General features: G+C 44.5%; 1 protein-coding gene across 3 annotated transcripts in view; it reads left to right on the top strand.

Moving 5' to 3' along the window:
- Window positions 1-19,275, top strand: part of LOC133404354 (zinc finger protein 638-like) — an 83,203-nt gene that overhangs the window by 26,423 nt on the left and 37,505 nt on the right. For 2 of the 3 annotated variants that reach the window (XM_061680160.1, XM_061680161.1), the window contains exons 3-6: window positions 2,990-3,051; window positions 3,237-3,263; window positions 10,489-10,550; window positions 10,764-10,957. In XM_061680160.1, coding sequence (XP_061536144.1) covers window positions 2,990-3,051; window positions 3,237-3,263; window positions 10,489-10,550; window positions 10,764-10,957 — 345 coding nt within the window. The remainder of the gene's footprint in view (window positions 1-2,989; window positions 3,052-3,236; window positions 3,264-10,488; window positions 10,551-10,763; window positions 10,958-19,275) is intronic. The other variant, XM_061680162.1, reaches the window with a different exon arrangement.

The following is a 19,275-nucleotide window of genomic DNA, read 5'->3' as shown; positions in this document are numbered from 1 at the left end:
TAAATAAAAGTAGGGCTGGGAACTTTCAAAATAAGAGCAAGTAAATAAAAGTATTACGTGTTCAAATAAAGTGATTCACTTCAGAATAATTATTTTGAAAAACAAAATACAGATAATACTTTGTTTTGATCATATTGGTAGAAGCAAAAAATCATGCATTGTAAAAATGCATTATACATAGAAGGGTTTTCCAGAATTTTGAGGTCAACTTTGGGGGTGCGTATTTTACATGGGTGCGCATTATACACCAGAAATTACGGTAAGAAAACTCCCAAAGGCAGTTTGAATTTGGGAGTTCAGAATGTAAGTCAAATATGCATTTGATTTATTCATCATGAAGTGATTAGCCAAGTTGTAAGAACATCATGGACTACTTGGCTGATGGGCCAAGAAATTCTTAATATATTACTTGGCGGATTATTTGAGGTCTCCTGAAGTTTTGTGGGACATGACCCAAACTGGATTGATGCTGTGTTTCACTCAGTACTGACACTTGCTGGATCTTAAACCTCATTCAAGGTAATTCAACTAACCTACCGATTCAATGACCTCATATATTCATTAGTTTTAAGTCATGGTATTTTATAATATATGGTGTATGATTTTTGTCTTTAAGCTTAAAGTATCTTTAAAATATGTATTTTTTAATTTGATGTTAATTATCCAGGTTAAGCAATTCAGAAGAGATTCTCTTTTGCAATGCCAACATGGCTGCAGACAGCAGAGAAAAACAAGGCAAAATAAAATCTAATACAAATAAATGAATTTACAAACAGTTTAATTTAATGTACGTACATGTAACTGCGCAAAACAATCAGAAACATGAAATAATACTACAATCATAAAATCTTGTCCAATCAAAATACACCATAGCTCCCTTCACACATGGCACTACGCATACAGGAGGTGCAAAGTTTTTCCCCCTCTTCGCTCACATTTTTTAAACTTAGCTGTTTGTAGATGAGAGAGGAACAAATGAGTCAAGTATACTAAAGTATCAGTATGAGGGCCCCTGGATCATAGATGTCACGGTCGCAGTGGGCATGACGTCACTCACGTTTGCTACAAGCTCAGCTTGAAAGTAAGCAAGACTGCGTAGTAGGGCTGCAACTAACGATTATTTTAATAATTGGTTAATCAAGGAAATTGATTAAAAACATTTTCATCCCTTTATTCAAAAACAGCACATTTCAAATTGCCAGTGCACAAACGGGTCGCTGCATAAAAATCCAAGAGCTCTTCATAAATTATGAATAATTCAAAGGGAAAAAAACATGTTGACTCGTCAACTGATTGGTATGCAGGACTGTCATATAACTCACCACACTGGGCAATAACAGCAACACCCTATTTTTGACCACACGAAGATGATTCACTGTAGGTTTGTATTCCTTGTCATAGAAAAATTGGGATGTTTATCGTGTGTTCTGAGTTCAATTAAAGCATCTAAAAGTTTGATCTTTTCAGGAGTGGATTGTTAGTCATGTTGATTTTTGCTTTAATTATGGATTTAAGTTGCAGGTATTGTATAAATTGATGTATCAATTTTGTGTGTTAGGATAATGGTTTCTAAATTATGTAAATTGGTTGTGGAAAAGTTGACAAGGTGGATTTTGAATTCAGGGTTGTGCCATTTTGGGGTCTATTTGCATGGTGAGTGAGTGGAGTTCAAGAGCTTGATGACTTTGCATCAGACTGTCAGAGTTGTATCGTTTAAGTTTTTTTTTTTTTTTTTTTTTTCCCCCAGATGCGGGGACTGGGGGGATGATGGTTGTATTGAGGAATAGGTCCAGAAAATCTGAGAGTGACAGGATTTTACAAAATGTGTTTGACCTAGCAATGACATTTTGTGGTTTGTTTAACGGATCCATCAAGGAATGTATTTTAACTTATTTGCGAGGTAGGAGAAAGAGCTATTTGGGGTGCCTCGTCTCTATTTTTTTTGTTTTATTTCTATGCAGTCGCTTGTTAAATTAAGTTTTTTAGTTTTCCAGTATAATCTATAGATGCTGTATAGATTTGATCCTTTTATCTGTTGGGGACCATTGAAAAGTAGCAGTTGATGTGGGGTTTAATTTTAGGCGCGCAGGGCCGGATTTGACAGGGAACGCCCACATATTATGGTTGCTCCACTCAGGGTGCATACCTCCCTTGTGGGTGCGTGAATGGCAGACATGATTGGATGAGAGTGTGCACAGCCGTAGACGCGTGCCGCTGCGTGCCTCTTCTGACTTAAGTCCACGAGGGAATATGGCCCTAAGAAAATACAAAGATCTTATCTTTTTCACTTGATACCGATCAGCTGAGAATCATGTGATCTGATCGGCATAACTGGAGTGGGAATAGTCTCCTAAAATTGTGAAAATTATTTTTTATCAGTTTTTTGAGGTGGCGGGAGGTGACCTGGTTGATATGAGTTGTAAACCGTTGTTTCTGTATGCAATTATTTTTAAGGTCTGCAAGTTGTTTCTCAAAGAATCTCTGAGGTAGTGTGTGTATAGACACTAAGTTTCTGTATACTGGATATATATAGTAAACCACTTCAATGTTTGATAGAGAGAGAGATTTTTTTTAATAGAATTTTCCAGGTTATGAATGACTTTTTTTGTGGAAAAACAACTTTTCCTGGTGTTGTTTATTTATTTATTTAAACATTTGCAGGTGTTCCAAACAAGGGAAAGCCTTTTGTCTCTTATAGACCTGAAGACCAAGAGGAAGAGACTCTTGCAAATTCTTTATTCTTTTACTAATGTCAGGAAATTGTGCAATTAAAAATCAACTTTAAGTAATTTTATCTTTCTTAATATTCTGTTTAATTTAAGTGTGAGTCATAGACAAATTTGGTCTAGGGAAAAAGGCTTAATTGTTGTTTTTAATTTTGTTGGGGAAGTTAAATTTTTAAGTTTTGCTCGTGAAATGGGAATCTGTCTTTGTGTAGTTTGTGTCCATGAGTGCATGATTGACTTCTCCCATTTGTGGTTTTCTGTAGGACTGGGTTGACCATATCAATACTGTTAACCACACAGCTGCCTGCAGGGACCTGCGCAACAAGTGAGGATATAGTTTGTTTGCGTAAACCTTTTTACACTATTGTAAATGGTCATTTTTATTGCACTAATGTGAAACATTATACAAACATTACATCCCAACACATTTGTGTTGGGATGAAAGAAGATCGCTTTTGCTCAGAAATTATTGAAAGTTACTTGAACAGATGTTTTTCTGTTTTCCTAAAGCTATCCTGATTGGAAACCAGGCCAAAGGTTAGTTATTTTTTTGCTCTTCCCACAATTGTATCCCTGTATTGTCGAATAAATTGTGTGCATTGTAATGTAACTACGTATCTCAATGAATTAATTTTAGGAATGCATGATAATTATTGGACTGATAATTATTGGACCAATATTGGGGAGAAAAAAAATGACGAAACAGTTGGTCTGATTAAAAAATAAATAAAATAAATAAATAATTGTACCAATAACAAGAGCCGCCTCATGCGGTGTGCTGGTTAACAACTGGTGCATTGGCTCATGACAGTCATGAATTGACCAAAATTCTTGACCGATGACACCCAAAATAATCAGAATCAGAATCATCTTGATTTGCCAAGTATGTCAAAAACGCACAAAGAATTTGTCTCCGGTAGTTGGAGCTGCTCTAGTACGACAACAGACAGTCAATTGAGAGATAATACTTTTGAGACATAAAAACATAAAAACACAGTCACTGAGCAATAAAAGGTTACCAGTAATGTGGTAATGCCGGCAAAATTTATTATTTATTGATTTGACAATTGTGCAAAAAGATGGAGTCCTCTAGCAATTAGAGCAGTTTGAAATGACTAATAGAACAATAGTCTGGTGCTATTACCATTGTGCAAAGGGCGCAGAGATGCAGTTATGTGACGAGTAGTGCGATAATCTGGGACAATGTCAGTTGGGCAAATGGTCCAGATGCTTCCCAAGCACATGAGTGGCCAGTGTTGGGCTACAACAGATACGGGTCATTCCATGGATGTGGTGAAATGTTACGAGCAATTATTAACTGCAAAATACATTAAAAGGCATCAAATATTAACACACAACAGTATCGTCAGTAATCCGGTGTTGAGGGTGTGGTCATGATTACGCAAATACTTTAATCCTGATTATTAAACTTGGATTCGGTTCCGATTATAAAGCCCTCCTGTCAAACGTTTTTAACTATATTTGATCAAAACATGATTCACTTTGTTGATTAAAAATGTCGATGCGTGGTGCACTGTGGATTGTTACTGGTGCTTGTAACATCACATGGGCACTGGCAAAGACCGCTGGTGTCAAAATTACGCACAGGTCTAAATGGCAATGTCTCCACAGAAGTCAGGTTACTGACTTCTGTGGGGACATTGTGTTCAGAACTATGAGTTAAATCATAGTATTGTTCAGTCAAGGATTGGTATTTGGATTACATGTTGAAACTCTGGAATGCCATGGTGTGTGTAACTGCAAATGTGTTTGACTGGCAGAAAGCACAGTCAAAGTTACGTACATGCTGTTCTTCATAAACAATTTTGTGTGTACTTCCAACTGACAAAGCATAATACTGTAAAGGTACATCTAGGGATTTAGCAGTAAAAAAATGGCAATAGTTAAACCTGAATAAAAACAAAAATATAAACAACCTTAATATTCCCTATGATCTAAAATGTTGACTGTACATTATCGTGTACAAACAATTAGCTAAACATAGTTGGTCAACTGATTGAATTGGAAGTTAAAAATGGCAAGTGATGGAAGATGTCAGAATCATCTTTATTTGCCAAGTATGTCCAAAACACACAAGGAATTTGGAGCCGCAGCCACACAAGGAGCTGCTCTAGTACAACAGTCAGTCAATTTACAGAACACTTTGGAGACATAAAGACATTGACAAAAAACAATTGTGCAAAAAGATGCAGAGTCCTCAAGCACTTAGAGCAGTTCGAATGACTAATATTGCAATAGTCCGGTGCAATGACCATTGTGCAAAGGGCGCCGAGACTTCAGGGAGTGCGGTTTAAAGTGACGAGTAGTGCGATCATCTGGGACAATGTTGGTTGTGCAAATGTTACAGATACTCCTCAATCAGTGTGCAAATGGAGCAGATCCTACTCTGGCATGAGTGGCCAGTGTATGCAAATAGTGCAGCATGGCGAGACAACAACAGTGAGTGCACGAGTAATACATAATTGGCCCCACAGAAATGTGACAATGAACTTGAGTCAAAAAATTGCAAGCTTGCTGTAATGGAATTATAGGTTAGGTGTTTAAGAAGTTGATCGCAAGAGGGAAGAAGCTGTTGGAATGTCTGCTAGTCCTAGTTTGCGTTGATCGGTAGCGCCTACCTGAGGGAAGGAGCTGGAAGAGCTGGTGACCGGCGTGCGGAGGGTCCGAGAGGATTTTGCACGCCCTTGTCTTAGTTCTGGCAGCGTGCAAGTCCTCAATGGTGGGTAGGAGGGTACCGACAATCCTTTCAGCAGTTTTGATTGTCCATTGCAGTCGGAGTTTGTCCTTTTTTGTAGCAGCACCAAACTAGACTGTGATGGAAGAACACAGGACCGATTCGATGACCGCTGTGTAGAACTGTCTCAGCAGCTCCGGTGGCCGGCCATGCTTTCTCAGAAGCCGCAGGAAGTACATCCTCTGTTGGGCCTTTTTGAAGACTGAGTTGATGTTGGTCGCCCACTTCAGGTCCAGAGAGATTGTAATTCCCAGGAACTTGAAGGTCTCGACGGTTGACACAAGGCAGCTGGACAACGTGAGGGGCAGCTGTGGCGAAGGATGCCTCCTGAAGTCCACGATCATCTCTACAGTCTTGAGCGTGTTCAGCTCCAGGTTGTGTCGGCCGCACCACAGCTCCAGCCGCTCCGCTTCCTGTCGATATGCAGACAGTGGTGTCATCTGCAAACTTCAGGAGTTTGACAGTCTGGTGCGCTGAGGTGCAGTCGTTCGTGTTGAGAGAGAAGAGCAGCGGCGAGAGGACACCACCTTGGGGCGCCCCAGTGCTGATGCTGCGTGTGGATGAGGTGGCCTCCCCCAGCCTGACCTGCTGTATCCTGCCCGTCAGAAAGCTGTAAATCCACTGGCAGATGGCAGGTGAGACGCTGAGCTGGAGAAGCTTGGATGAAAGGAGTTCAGGGATGATGGTGTTGAATGCTGAGCTGAAGTCCACGAAGAGGATCCTCGCGTAGGTCCATGCACTGTCGAGGTGTTCTAGGATGAAGTGCAGTCCCATGTTAACTGCATCATCCGCAGACCTGTTCGCTTGGCAGGCAAACTGCAGGGGGTTCAGCAAGGGACCTGTGACAATCTTGAGGTGGTCCAGCACGAGACGTTCAAAGGACTTCATGACCACAGATGTCAAAGCGACAGGCCTGTAGTCATTCAGACCCGAGATTGCAGGTTTCTTGGGGACTGGAATGATGGTGGAGCGTTTGAAACAGGATGGAACTTCGCACATTTCCAAAGATCTGTTGAAGATCTGAGTGAAGACTGGAGCGAGCTGGTCCACGCAGACTTTGAGGCAGGATGGGGACACATGGTCCGGACCTGCCGTTTTGTTAATCTTCTGTTGTTTGAAGATGCGTCTCACATCCTGTTCATGGATGGATAACGCAGAAGTCAGAGGTTTGATTGTGGTCGCGAGTGCGGCCGGGTGGGTGTGTGGTGTAGTAGAAGGTATTAAAGTCGTTGGCTAGTGTGCTATTGTTCTCAGCTTGGGGGGATCGTCGCTTGTAATTAGTCAGCAATTGGAATGCATGCCAGACTGATTTAGAGTCGTTTACGCTAAACTGTTTTTCCAACTTTGCTGCATGGTTCCTCTTTGCAATGTTAATTTATGTAGTCAGCTGGTTTCTAGCTCGATTATACAGGGCCCTGTCCCCGCTCTATGCGTCCTCCTTAGCTTGAACCACGGCTTGTTGTTGTTGAATGTGCGAAATGATTTTGTTGGTACACAAACTTCTTCACAGAAACTGATATAGGATGTGTGTCCGTATATTCATCCAGCTGAATTTTCAAAGACACTACAGTCTGTGCAGTCTAAACAGCTTTGAAGTTCCATCTTGACTTCATTGGTCCACTTTTTGACTGTTTTCACTGTAGGCTTCGCACATTTAAGTTCTTGCCTGTACGTCGGTATTAAGTGGGGGGTGGAAACTGAGCGGATATTCGAAAGTTGGTGACAGAAAGTCCGGAGTAGCCTCCTTGATGGTTAGCAGGTCTCCCCTTGTGTAAGTGAGTCGTGTAAGGTCTCCAAAGACGGACGGAAAACACAAAAACAAAGACAATACTAGAGCGCGCGTTACCGAGGCGACCACACTACCACACTGGTAGGCGCCATCTTGGTCGCCATCAACGTTCAGGCCTCAAGTTGGTCTAACTGTGAAGGGTATCATACCAATTAAGGAAACTGATATTGAAACATTCACTAGTCCTATTAAGTTCTGATATCCACTGAATTCATTCACTTATACCTGTTCGTATTCAGGTCCTTCATTTTCCATGTTGTATTTTTACTCGATGTTACACAGATCTATATTTGGCCTAAGTAAATTTTTTACTCAATACTTTGCGGTGCATTAACAAGTTGGACATACATTGGTTTGTGAACCTACTCTAACCTTAGTATTTATTTGAAAAATTATCAAGGTTTTCATACAATAAACAGCTTTCCATGTTCATATCTAGAGTCAGTGTTACAAGTGACTAATGGTCATATTAAGTAAACTATGTATGTTTTTATCCCATGAACCCCTCAATGTAACTGGTGTACTTCAAAGAAGTTTTACTAACATACTTACAACAAAATAATTCAAGTTCAACATTTTTTCTGACATGTCACAAATTCTGTACCACCTCAGTGGAATGACCCATATGCAAGTAGTGCAGGGTAACGAGACTACTACATTGAGGGCATGAATAATGTAAAAATGGCCTGACAGATATGTGACGACAATCTCAAGACAAAAATGGCAGCATGTTACAATGGAATTGAAAGTTAACTGTTCAAGAAGTTAATGGCAAGAGGGAAGAAGCCGTTGGAATGCCTGCTGGTTCTAGTTTGCATTGATTGAGACCGCCTAGATAGAGGTGTACCAGCAATTTTTTTCAGCAGTTTTGATTCTCCGTTGCAGTCGGTTTGTCCTTTTTTGTGGCAGTGCCAAACCAGACTGTGATGGATGAACACAGGACTGATTTGATGACTGCTGTGTAGAACTGCCTCAACATATTCTGTGGCAGGCCATGCTTTCTCAGAAGCCGCAGAAAGTACATCCTCTGCTGGGCCTTTTTGAGGATGGTGTTGATGTTGGTCACCCAGTTCAGGTCCTGAGAGACTGTAATTCCCAGAAACTTGAAGGTCTTGTTGACACCCGGGTTGACACCAATTCCCGGTTGACACGGGAATTGGGCAGCTGTGGCAAAGGATCCCTCCTGAAGTCCACGATCATCTCTACAGTCTTGTGTGTTCAGTTGCAGGTTTTGTCAGACCCACCAGAGCTCCAACCGCTCCACTTCCTGTTGATACGTAGACTCGTCACCATCTTTGATGAAACCAATGACTGTGTTGTCAGTCTGCAAGTCTGCAAACTTCACAGGAGTTTGACAGCCGGGTGCGTTGAGGTGCAGTGGTCCCGTGCCGTCGAGGTGTTCTTGGAAGAAGTGCAGTCCCATGTTGACGGCGTCATCCACAGACCTGTTTGCTCGGTAGGCAAACTGCAGGGGGTGCAGCAGGGGACCTGTGACTCTGTCACAGAGCGATGGAGGGATCTATAGGGAAACACAAAGAGGGGTCTCATTACAAAAAGGAAACATAAGTAATGGTGAAATAAAGGAAAAAATAGGCGTACGAAAAGGGAAATGGAACACACTGTTGCTGGACTAAAGGTGAAAATGTGAGCGTTTAATGCGTTCAGTCCGGACGAGAGAGAGAGAGAACCAAGTTTGGATTTTGTTTGAATCTTTTAATTTTCCGAAATTAATAGGCACTAATATTGTACATCCGAGCTTGTGCGGTACTCATGACCGTAGGCTGCTTGGTTGGTGGGACTGGTCTTTCTCCAGGCATCTCAGGAGGAAAACAAAGCAGGTTGAGTTGTAGAAAACATCTTGGCAAATTAACTGCTAATGGTTCAATCACATTTCATGCTGCTTGGCTTCAAATCAAGACAAACCGCTCTCAAAATCTTGCAGTTGCGACCGCAAAGTTGACGCACTGACACAGACATCAAGGCATACATTTGGAATATTTCTGCAGAGTTCTTGAAATATGAAAACAGACATCTTTAGATACAACCCTGAATGGAAGCCCACGGATTGGAGTACTCTTAAACGCCAGTGGGTGGCACCTTGCGTGCATGTTTGAATATTAAGCAAGTAGTTAATTGCTGTATTTGTGTTCCATTGTCGATCTGTCCCAGCTTGGTCTCTCTGGAGAGGGGGTCCCACCTTTTGGTCGCTTCCTTCAAAAGAAGGAAAGGAGTCTTTTTTTTTTGTATTTTATTTTTTTATGACAGGACTCACGATTTGACGGCAAGCTGCTAATTAGCAGACGGCAAGCTGCTCAGTTGGGGTCTTCTCGTGGTTGTCTCGCACAGCAGGGCCACTTGGAAGAAAGCAGTTTATCAAGTTGTGTGGGAGTCACTGAGACACCTCAGGTTGCGGGGAGCATGTCAGCTACACTGGTAACCTTTTATTGCTCTGTGACTGTGTTTTTATGTTTTTATGTCTCAAAAGTATTCACTTTAAATTGACTGTTGTCGTACTAGAGCGGCTCCAACTACCGGAGAGAAATTCCTTGTGTGTTTTTGACATACATGGCAAATAAAGATGATTCTGATTCTGAAAACATACAACGGCCCTCTAACGTTCAGTGGAGCCACTAATGATGGCCGTCGGGCGGCTTCCCTCTGTGTCAACACTCCCCCTCCGGCACTCTTTGCCCATGCACAATAACAAAGTACATTTAAACATGTACTTAAACAACTCCTCTTAATTCCATTGTACTTGTGTATAGTGACAATAAAAAGGCATTATTTTATGTTGCATTGCAAATGGTTTATATATATATAATTAACGATGATGATATTAGTATGAAATGAAATGAGTAAAAAGGCATACTCTTATCCAACCAGTTTGCTCTCAAACACAATTATGCACAATATGCATTTAGCAGGGGATCCCCACTCCAGCTTTCCATCAATTTGTGGGTCCTAGAAATTGTTGGCCCCGGCTGTTTTGGAGAAGCAGCAAGCTATCATATTGGTGGCAAAAAAATAGTTATCCAAGAAAACGAGGCATGCACGATAACATTTTATGCTATTAATGCAATACAGGTACATTAAGTGTCTTACCTGACTGTAATGTGCATTACAAACTGGTTTTCAACTGTAAAAATATATTTGAAATGTTCTGCTAATCCTAACCTAAATTTACCCTTCCCTTTTCATTCCTAATGCCAACTCCACAGCAAAAGCAGAGTGCATGTGAGACCTCATTCTCCCCATGACCATCGCCAACATCACGGCACAGGTTGACTGAGCACAACGTGCCTTTTTTTCAAAACTTTAATTCATTCATTCTTTGTCTCTTCCTTGACGTCATTGTGAAGAAGCATGCATTGCTTTTTTTCTGTTATTGGTTATCAATTGTTGCAGTTATTTTTTGATTTATTGCATTGTTTCATATTTTTAAATTGTTCTACTTAAAGCAATAACTGAAAACTCTGTACCCCCACCCCTTTAGGAGAGTCACCACACCACAGTGGCTTAAAGCGCCCTTACAATGATCCAAATAAGAGCTCTGCGAGCACCACGTCCTCCGAGGCGGATCAAAGCTATAAACATGGGCCATCTCATTCCTCCATTAAAACTGTCAAAAAGTCAACAAAGCCTGGGACCAAAACCAATAAGACTGCAAGTGCCAAGGCGGCTGTACCAGTAGGTGTATTTCCCTTTTTTCCCTTTTATTTTTAAGTATATATAATTAACCATCACCAACATCACTCTGCAATCTGTCATATTTTAAAGTCACAGCCATTTAACATGAAGCTCAACACTTGTGGCTTAATTTTTCTGAAACAAGACCAAACTATTTGTTAGTTGTGTGCATGTTGAAGTCCGACGTTAAGGGGTTGAATCATAAAAACATGGCTTCAGCCAGTAAGGTGCAAGCGACCAGATTGACAGACTACGATTGACAGTTAAATAAAAAACAACCAAGAAAGTTAAGAATAGATCGCAAGTATCAGAAGCAGGATCTATGAAGTGACAAGGTCACATACATTGGGGCAAAAAAGTATTTAGTCAGCCACCAATTGTGCAAATTCTCCCACTTAAAAACATGAGAGAGGCCTGTAATTTTCATCGTAGGTATACCTCACCTATGAAAGACGAGGGGAAAAAAATCCAGAAAATCACATTGTTTGATTTATTTATTAGCAGATTATGGTGAAAAATAAGTATTTGGTCAATAACAAAAGTTCATCCCAATACTTTGTTATATACCCTCTGTTGGCAATGACAGAGGTCAAATATTTTCTGTAAGTCTTCAAGGTTTTCACACAGTTGCTAGTATTTTGGCTCATTCCTCCATGCAGATCTCCTCAAGAGCGGTGATGTTTTGGGGCTGTCGCTGGACAACACAAACTTTCAACTCCCTCCAAAGATTTTCTATGGGGTTGAGATCTGGAGACTAACTAGGCCACTCCAGGAACTTGAAATGACGAAGCCACTCCTTCGTTACCCGGGCGGTGTGTTTGCGATCATTGTCATGCTGAAAGACCCAGCCACATTTAATCTTCAGTGCCCTTGCTAATGGAAGGAGGCTTTCACTCAAAATTTCACAATACATGGCCCCATTCATTCTTTCCTTGACATGGGTATCAGTCGTCTTTGTCCCTTTGGGGGGGGGAAGAAAAAAAAAAAAAAAAAAACGGTCCCAAAGCATGATATTTCCAACCCCATGCTTCATAGTAGGTATGGTGTTCTTTGGATGCAACTCAGCATTCTTTCTCCTCCAAGCACAACATGTTGCGTTTTTAACCAAAAAGTTATATTTTGGTTTCATCTAACCATATGACATTCTCCAGTCCTCTTCTGGATCATCCCAATGCTCTCTAGCAAACTTCAGATGGGCCTGAACATGTACTGGCTTAAGCAGGGGGACACGTCTGGCACTGCAGGAATTGAGTCCCTGGCGACATAGTGTGTTACTGATGGTAGCCTTTGTTACTTTGGTCCCAGCTCTCTGAAGGTCATTCACTAGGCCCCCCCGTATGGTTCTGGGATTGTTGCTCACCGTTCTTGTGGTCATTTTGACCCCACGGGGTGAGATCTTGGGTTGAGCCCCCGATAGAGGGAGATTATCAGTGGTCTTGTATGTCTTCCATTTTCTAATAATTGCTCCCACAGTAGATTTCTTCACACCAAGCTGCTTACCTATTGCAGATTCCTTCTTCCCAGCCTGGTGCAGGTCTACAATTTTGTTTCTGGTGTCCTTGGAAAGCTCTTTGGTCTTAGCCATAGTGGAGGCTGGCTGGCTATCTTTATATTTCTTTAAAATTTTAATTATGAAGATGGGGGTGTCGGCGGATGGATGGACCTTCACACAAGCGCGAAGTGAAGAAGACTCCTTTGTTGTTGGTGTTAGTTGCTCTGCTGCATACATGGTTTGCATGCTTCATGTGCGTTCATTACGCACGGTCACAAAAATCGGTCTGCGCACGGTCGACTGCAGAGGGTTCCGTGCAGACCCTTGCACACAAGGGCTGATGACGATATTTACGTCACAGGGACAAACACACATCCTGATGACATGCAGACCCATTAAGTAAGAATTGGCCTCGTGTGTGATCACAACCTTGTAGCGTATATTGGCGTTTGGATTATTTCAGAAATAAATTTGTCGACGCCTGCGTTGCTTCCGGTTTAGCGTGATTTGACGCTCAACGTTACAAATCAAGCTATTTTGTCTCGTAGAGGGCACCACGTCACTTTTTATATGTATAAAACTTAGGGAAAGCGATGGAAAACCTTGTATCAGTCTCATAATCTAAAAGTTGCTAGAGAGAGCTTTTAGGAACTCCGGGCGAATCTCATCCACCCCTGGGCCCTTGCCACCGATGAGCTTTTCAACCACCTCGGTGTCTTCAACCCCCGAGATCGGAGAGCCCGCCTCAGAGAACCCAGACTCTGCTTCTTCATGGGAAAGCATGTCGGTGGAGTTGAGGAGGTCTTCGAAGTATTCTCCCCACTGACTCGCAACGTCCTGAGTCGAGGTCAGCAGCGCCCCATCTCCACTATACACAGTGTTGGTGGTGCACTGCTTTCCCCTCCTGAGATATATGTATAGGTATATGACAGGCACTGACCATCCTACGACCACAGCTCCGGTTGGCGGCCTCAACAATGGCGGCGTGCAACATAGTCAACTCAGATAGTCACCCGCCTCCCCCGGAACGTGGGTGAAGTTCTGCCGGAGGTTGAAACTCCTCCTGACAGGGGATTCTACCAGACATTCTCAGCAGACCCTCACAATACGTTTGGGCCTGCCATGTCAGACCGGCATCTTCCCCCACCATCGGAGCCAACTCGCCACCAAGTGGTGATCAGTTGAGAGCGCCGTCCTTCCCTTCACCCCAGTGTCCAAGACATGCGGCTGCAAGTCCGATGACACAACCACAAAGTCGCACATCGAACTGTGACCTAGGATGTCCTGGTGCCAAGTGCAAGTGCCTAATGCTTGAACATGGTGTTCGTTATGGGCAATCTGAGATGACCACAGAAGTCCAATAACAGAACACCACTCTGCTTCCAAGATGGCGCCTACCAGTGTGGCCGCCTCGGTAACGCGCTCTCTAGTATTGTCTTTGTTTTTGTGTTTTTCGTCCGTCTTTGGAGACCTTACACGACTCACTTACACAAGGGGAGACCTGCTAACCATCAAGGAGGCTACTCAGGACTTTCTGTCACCAACTTTCGAAAATCCGCTCAGTTTTTTCCCCGAGTTACTCACCGGAGCGGCGTCCGCGGTTTTCGGCGCATGGATGCGGAAGCGGCGCCACAGAGGAAAACAAGCCGGCATTCAGGTGAAACTCCGCAAGAGAGGACACAGATTGGCGTTCCCGTCGATCCACCTCGCGAATGTACGCTCCCTACCCAACAAAATGGACGAGCTTCATCTTCTGTTAAAGACCAGTAAAGACTTCGGACGTTCCGCGGCCATGTGCTTCACGGAGACCTGGCTTTGCGACGCTGTACCCGATGGCGCCGTCACGCTTCCCGGCTTCAACATTCATCGAGCGGACCGCGACATGGAATCATCGGGAAAAACGAAGGGCGGCGGGATATGCCTTCATATAAACGAAAAATGGTGTACGGACGTCACGGTGCTCAGCACACACTGCAGCCCGCATTTGGAGTCGCTGTTTCTGAACTGTAAACCATTTTACTCGCCACGTGAGTTTGCATCGTTTATACTGGCTGGAGTCTATATCACACCGCAAGCTAACACGAGCGCCGCATTGCTAACGCTCGCCGAACAAGTCAACGAAATCGAAAAAAAACACCCCGACTCACCCCTCATTATTCTCGGGGACTTTAACAAAGCTAAACTCAACCACGAACTCCCTAAATACAAGCAGCACATCGACTGTCCTACCAGGGAAAATAATACTTTAGACCACTGCTACACTACGGTAAAAAACGCATACCGTGCTATACCTCGTGCAGCCCTGGGCTCGTCTGATCACTGCTTAATTCACTTAATACCAACGTACAAGCAAGAACTTAAATGTGCGAAGCCTACAGTGAAAACAGTCAAAAAGTGGACCAATAAAGCAAAGATGGAACTTCAAAGCTGTTTAGACTGCACAGACTGGAGTGTCTTTGAAAATTCAGCTGGCAGCCTGGATGAATATACGGACACTGTCACATCCTATATCAGTTTCTGTGAAGAGGTTTGTGTACCAACAAAATCATTTCGGACATTCAACAACAACAAGCCGTGGTTCACTGCTAAACTTAAGCAGCTTCGCCAAGCTAAGGAAGATGCATATCAGAGCGGGGACAGGGCCCTGTATAATCGAGCTAGAAACCAGCTTACTCAAGAAATTAACATTGCAAAGAGGATCTATGCAGCAAAGTTGGAAAAACAGTTTAGCGCGAACGACTCGAAATCAGTCTGGCGTGCATTCCAATCGCTGACTAATTACAAGCGACAATCCCCCCAAGCTGAGAACAATAGCACACTAGCCAACGACTTGAATACCTTCTATTGCAGATTTGAAAAGGACAGTTTCACTCCACACACCCACCCGGCCGCACCCGCGACCACAACCACACCTCTGACTTCTGCGTTAACCATCCATGAACAGGATTTGAGACGCATCTTCAAACAACAGAAGATTAACAAAGCAACAGGACCGGACCATGTGTCCCCATCCTGCCTCAAAGTCTGCGCGGACCAGCTCGCTCCAGTCTTCACTCAGATCTTTAACAGATCTTTGGAAATGTGCGAAGTTCCATCCTGCTTCAAACGCTCCACCATCATTCCAGTCCCCAAGAAACCTGCAATCTCTAGTCTGAATGACTACAGGCCTGTCGCTTTGACATCTGTGGTCATGAAGTCCTTTGAACGTCTCGTGCTGGACCACCTCAAGAGTGTCACAGGTCCCCTGCTGGACCCCCTGCAGTTTGCCTACCAAGCGAACAGGTCTGCGGATGATGCAGTCAACATGGGACTGCACTTCATCCTAGAACACCTCGACAGTGCAGGGACCTACGCGAGGATCCTGTTCGTGGACTTCAGCTCAGCGTTCAACACCATCATCCCTGAACTCCTTTCAACCAAGCTTCTCCAGCTCAGCGTCTCACCTGCCATCTGCCAGTGGATTTACAGCTTTCTGACGGGCAGGTCAGGCTGGGGGAGGCCACCTCATCCACACGCAGCATCAGCACTGGGGCGCCCCAAGGTTGTGTCCTCTCTCCGCTGCTCTTCTCTCTCTACACGAACGACTGCACCTCAGCGAACCCGACTGTCAAGCTCCTGAAGTTTGCAGATGACACCACTGTCATCGGCCTCATCAAGGACTGTGACGAGTCTGCATATCGACAGGAAGCGGAGCGGCTGGAGCTGTGGTGCGGGCGACACAACCTGGAGCTGAACACGCTCAAGACGGTAGAGATGATCGTGGACTTCAGGAGGCATCCTTCGCCACAGTCAATCAAAACTGCTGAAAGGATTGTCGGTACCCCCCTACCCACCATTGAGGACTTGCACGCTGCCAGAACTAAGACAAGGGCGTGCAAAATCCTCTCGGACCGTCTGCACCCCGGTCACCGGCTCTTCCAGCTCCTTCCCTCAGGTAGGCGCTACCGATCAACGCAAACTAGAACTAGTAGACATTCCAACAGCTTCTTCCCTCTTGCGATCAACTTCTTAAACACCTAACCTATAATTCCATTACAACAAGCTGGCAATTTTTTGACTTGAGTTCGTTGTCACATTTCTGTGGGGCCAATTATGTATTACTTGTGCACTCACTGTAGTTGTCTCACCATGCTTCATTATTTGCATATACTGGCCACTCATGCCAGAGTAGCATCTGCTCCATTTGCACACTGATTGAGGAGTATCTGTAACATTTGCACAACCGACATTGTCCCAGATGATCGCACTACTCGTCACTTTAAACCGCATACTCTCCTTGAAGTCTCAGCGCCCTTTGCACAATGGTCATTGCACCGGACTATTGCAATATTAGTCGTTCGAACTGCTCTAAGTGCTGTTTTTTGTCAATGTCTTTATGTCCCCAAAGTGTTCTGTAAATTGACTGTTTGTTGTACTAGAGCGGCTCCAACTACCGGAGACAAATTCCTTGTGTGTTTTGGACATACTTGGCAAATAAAGATGATTCTGATTCTTATCGGGGCTGCCGTTCCTCCCAATCACACCCTTCCAGGTCTCACTGTCATTGCCCACTTGAGCATTGAAGTCCCCCAGCAAAACGATGGAGTCCCCAGCGTGAGCGCTCTCCAGCACCCCCTCCAAATACTCCAAAAAGGATGGGTACTCTGAACACTTTCGGATCGCATCGTTCTCAATAAGTCAATATCGTCCTTGAATCGAATCTGTGACCACGAATCGTGATACGAATCGAATTGTTGCTAAAACAAATTGTTACACCCCTAATAATTCAATAAATTGAATGTCATGCATTATTTATTTCAATATTTTAATTTGACAGCGTCATTCGTGTGTGTGTGCTGTGGCTCATGAAATAATTTTATCTGTCATTCTCTCCAATCAAACTCAGTGGGTGGGGAGGACTCACTCAAATTTACAGTAGATCCAACAGAGAAAGTTGTTAAAGCCCTTGGGATTTATATCCGCTATTTGCATCCAGTATATTGCAAACTCTTTCAAACCAAAGGAAGCTTTCTATCGCGTCTGCCGTTCTAGACCACAGCACACACGTGGACCAGGGTGTCTGGCTTTTGACATTACCTACTAATGTTGTAGAGGATCGTGTCCGGTGTGTGTTACCAGCGAGGGAAAGTGCAGAGTGGTTACTGGCCCATGATCCATCCATCCACCCATCCATCCGTTTTCTACCGCTTATCTGAGTTCGGGTCGCGTTGGCAGTAGCTTAAGCAGGGACACCCAGACTTCCCTCTCCCCAGCCACTTCATTCAGCTCTTCCGGGGGGATGCCAAGGCATTCCCAGGCCAGCTGAAAGACATAGTCTCTCCAGTGTGTCCTGGGTCGTCCCCAGGGTCTCCTCCCGGTGGGATGTGGCCGGAACACCTCACCGGGAGGCATCCGAATCAGATGCCCTATCCACCTCATCTGGCTCCTCTCGATGTGGAGGAGCATTGGCTCTACTCTGAGATGCTCCCGGATGACCGAGCTTCTCTACCAATCTCTAAGGGAGAGCCCGGACACCCTGCGGAGGAAACTCATTTTGGCCGCTTGTATCCGGGATCTTGTTCTTTCGGTCACGACCCATAGCTCGTGACCGTAGGTGAGGGTAGGAATGTAGATCGACTGGTAAATTGAGAGCTTCGCCTTTCAGCTTTGTGCATTCTTTACCACAACGGACTGATACAAAGTCTGCATCACTGCAGACGCTGCACCGATCCACCTGTCGATCTCCCGTTCCATTCTTCCCTCACTCGTGAACAAGACCCCAAGATACTTGAACTCTGCCACTTGGAAGGATCTCATCCCCGACCTGGAGAGGGCACGCCACCCTTTTCCGACTGAGGACCATGGTTTCAGATTTAGAGGTGCTGATTCTCATCCCAGCCGCTTCACACTCTGCTTGCGAACCGCTCCATTGAGAGTTGGAGATCACGGCTTGATGAAGCCAACAGAACCACATCATCTGCAAAAAGCAGAGATGCAATACTTGAGGCCACCAAACCGGACCCCTTCTACACCTCGGCTGCGCCATTAAATTCTGTCCATAAAAGTTAACAGAATCTGTGACAAAGGGGAGCCTTGGCAGAGTCCAACCCTCACTGGGGACAAGTCCGGCTTACTGCCGGATACGCGGACCAAACTCTGACTCCGGTCGTACAGGGACCAAACAGCCCATATCAGGGGGTTCGGTACCCCATACTCCCGAAGCACCCCCGCCCCCACACAGGACTTCCCGGGGGACACGGTCAAACCACATGTCGACTGGTTGGGTGAACTCCCATGCACCCTCGAGGATTCTGCCGAGGGGTGTAGAGCTGGTCCACTGTTCCATGGCCAGGACGAAAACCACACTGTTCCTCCTGGATCTGAGATTCGACTTCCCGACGGACCCTCCTCTCCAGCACCCCTGAATAGACCTTACCAGGGAGGCTGAGGAGTGTGATCCCCCTGTAGTTTGAACACACCCTCTGGTCCCACTTCTTAAAAAGGGGGACCACCACCCCAGTCTGCTAATCCAAAGGCACTGTCCCCGATGGCCAAGTGATGTTGCAGAGGCGTGTCAACCATGACAGTCCCACAACATCCAGAGCCTGCCTCAGAGAACCCATACTGTGCTTCCTCATGGGAAGGCGTGTCGGTAGAATTGAGGAGGTCTTCGAAGTATTCTCCCCACCGACTCACAACGTCCCAAGTCGAGGTCAGCAACGCCCCATCCCCACTATACACAGTGTTGATGGTGCACTGCTTCCCCCTCCTGAAACGCAGGATGGTGGACCAGAATTTCATCAAAACCGTCCGTAAGTCTTTCTCCATGGCCTCACCGAACTCCTCC

The sequence above is a fragment of the Phycodurus eques genome, chromosome 6 (genome assembly GCF_024500275.1).
Source record: "Phycodurus eques isolate BA_2022a chromosome 6, UOR_Pequ_1.1, whole genome shotgun sequence".
Taxonomy (NCBI): Eukaryota; Metazoa; Chordata; class Actinopteri; order Syngnathiformes; family Syngnathidae; genus Phycodurus; species Phycodurus eques.
The sequence above is the reverse complement of the archived record's forward strand: the minus strand, read 5'-3'. Positions and strand labels throughout refer to the sequence as shown.